The sequence below is a fragment of the Arabidopsis thaliana genome, chromosome 2, assembly GCF_000001735.4.
Source record: "Arabidopsis thaliana chromosome 2, partial sequence".
In the NCBI taxonomy this organism is placed as follows: domain Eukaryota; kingdom Viridiplantae; phylum Streptophyta; class Magnoliopsida; order Brassicales; family Brassicaceae; genus Arabidopsis; species Arabidopsis thaliana.
In genome coordinates, this window is record NC_003071.7 from 916530 (window position 1) to 919036 (window position 2507).

The 2507-nt window shown below is 36.2% G+C and overlaps 1 protein-coding gene across 1 annotated transcript; it reads right to left on the minus strand.

Annotated features, from left to right (window-relative positions):
• Window positions 1–276: 276 nt before the first annotated feature.
• On the minus strand, window positions 277–2142 carry EXPA15 (expansin A15). Its single transcript, NM_126361.4, has 4 exons — window positions 2018–2142; window positions 1776–1909; window positions 1374–1686; window positions 277–1138 (listed from the first exon to the last, which is right to left on the minus strand). Exons 1-4 carry the CDS (start codon window positions 2023–2025, stop codon window positions 832–834), a joined length of 762 nt encoding a protein of 253 aa, NP_178409.2. The 5' UTR covers window positions 2026–2142; the 3' UTR covers window positions 277–831.
• Window positions 2143–2507: the final 365 nt, after the last annotated feature.

Genomic DNA, 2507 nt, shown 5'->3' on the forward strand with positions numbered 1-2507 from the left:
AATTTATTTCTAAGTGGAATACTTACAAGCTTTTTGCAGTTCCGTTGATTATTTATCCTTCCTTAGAATGTTCAATAATCACATGGGCATTGATATTATTCTCCACTACATTTCCATTACTCAAAAGAAGCTGCTCGGGTTTCAATTTCAAATTCAAGTTTTAGTATTCAATAATCTTTACATAAAATGTTCATAATCACATGCACATTGGTATTATTATATTTTCATCTTGGAGAGATATTTGTTCTCACCTCAATAATTTTCAATTATTCAAAGTGAGTTTCAAAGTCAACATTATTTGTGTTCTTTAAAAAGAAAAGCATAAATCACACAAAACAGATAAAATTCATAGTATGGTAACAAAACACTTATCAAACCCATTGGTTGATCTACATTACAATTACAACTTCATAACATAAACCAAAACGACCCAAAAAGAAAAACACATAGGCGGGTGGTGAAATTCCTCCTCTGCCCCTACCCACTTCTGCTTTTTAAACCACAAGACAGAAGCTTGAAAAAAGAAGATAAAACAAAATAAAAAAGTGATAAAACAAAGGAACCCATTGGTGAAACATAGAGGTCCCTTAAGACACACCACTCTACTACTCAACACCCACTTACTAAAACCCTAATCCTTAACATGACTAAAAGAGCCCTTATAAAACAAGCTCTTTTCTCCATTTTAACCCTCAAGAGTCAAAGAAGAAGTTTCAAGGCTCTCCACTTAAAAACCCTAAAAAGCCTTAAACCCTCTCTCTTTCTCTACTCTTTCCTCAACCAACTACTACACAAACCCTAAAACTATATAAAACCGAACTTGACTCAATTTTAACGGAATTGACGGCCGGTGAAGGTTTGTCCAAAGGACCAACTAGCTGGAGCAATGTTGTTAGAGACGACGGTACGACCATCACTAGCAGTCACCTTAAATGACAATGCTTGACCGTTTAAGAGATTGTTGCTTTGCCAGTTCTGTCCCCAGTTTCTTGACATTTGTTGCCACCTTGTTCTAGAACCTTTAACCGCAACCGAATGAACATCTCCAGCACCACCAACATTGGTCACCAAGACAAGGTTGAAGTAAGAGTGACCGTTGATTGTGAATCTTATACCTCCTCTTCTCATACACGGAACCCTACACATGAAGCAAAAAAAAAAAAAAAACCATCAGTTAAATAACAGAGTCATTTAAATAACGAAACCATTAACAAGTTACGATGACCCAGATACGAAAGTGAATAAAGATTGAAACTTTTATCAACAAACAGAGCAATTATGAAGACCCATAACAAGAAATTTGACACCTAATCAAGAAACTGCATAAAAGATCAAGACTTTGTAACAGTAAAGACTATAGATTTATGTTTTACCTTCTGTAGGAAACAGGGACAACACCAGCTTTGTACTGAGCAATGCGTTGAAAAACAGGCTGAGAGAGATCGAAATGATGAAGCGGAGGGTTACACCAACCACCAGCGTTATTGGGAAGAGCGTTGTTAGGAGGACAGAAATTGGTGGCTGTGACAATGATAGCACCAGGTAAACACCACGCGCCGTCGCTCTGACACTTGATCTCAAAACAAGCCCCGCAGCTAAGACCGTTGTTGAACAGAGCAGTGCTCAACGCCGCCGTGTTGGTCCCGTAACCTTGACTGTAGAGGTTCCCGTAGCCACAAGCTCCACCTAGAGACAACAACATCAACAAGATTGTAAATATCCTAGATTTTCGTTTTCTCTGAGACATTTTAGAGAACAAAGTGAGAAGCACATACCCATTGTTCCTGAAGCATCACTTCCACCATAGAAGGTAGCATGAGCATTGACCCATCCAGCGTCATAGCCATGAACAGAGCACACCATTGCAGCAAAACAAAACAGAGCAATTCCCAAAAGACCCATCTTACCCCTGCAATAGAACAAATTTCAAACAAAAATTATACCTTTATTGGTTATTAGAAAGATAGAAGAAAAAAAACAGTAAAAGAAAGACTTTGAAAGGAAGATGTTATATTACATGAACATTCTCTTTGAGAAAGTGCAGAGCTTTAATGGAGGAGAGTGAGAGAAAAAGGAATGAGAAGGAGAAAGATAGTTTTGCTTTGATGGGAGTGAAGAAGGTTGATGGTTGAAGTGGAATTTATAGAATGTTCATTTACTGCTTTAACTGTTTTCCCTACCTTTTATTTATTTTTTACTTTTTGATCTTTCTTTACTTTAAAAAAAAAAACTCTGCAAAAAAAAAGTTATATTTAGGGTTTCAATGGTGAATTTATTATTTTGCAGCAAAACATATGGGCACAAGCGCATGTACTTTGAAACATGGTTTTAAGAAAAAGAAAAAAGAAATGGTTATTTTGGTAGTTATTGGAGTATATAAACCCAAACATCATTGAATGTTTTGTTACATTTGTTGGCTTGTTCACCTGTTCTTACACGTTTGACATTAACTTTCATATTTATTTTTATGATTCGTTTCATAATTTATTGTTACACATATATAGAGG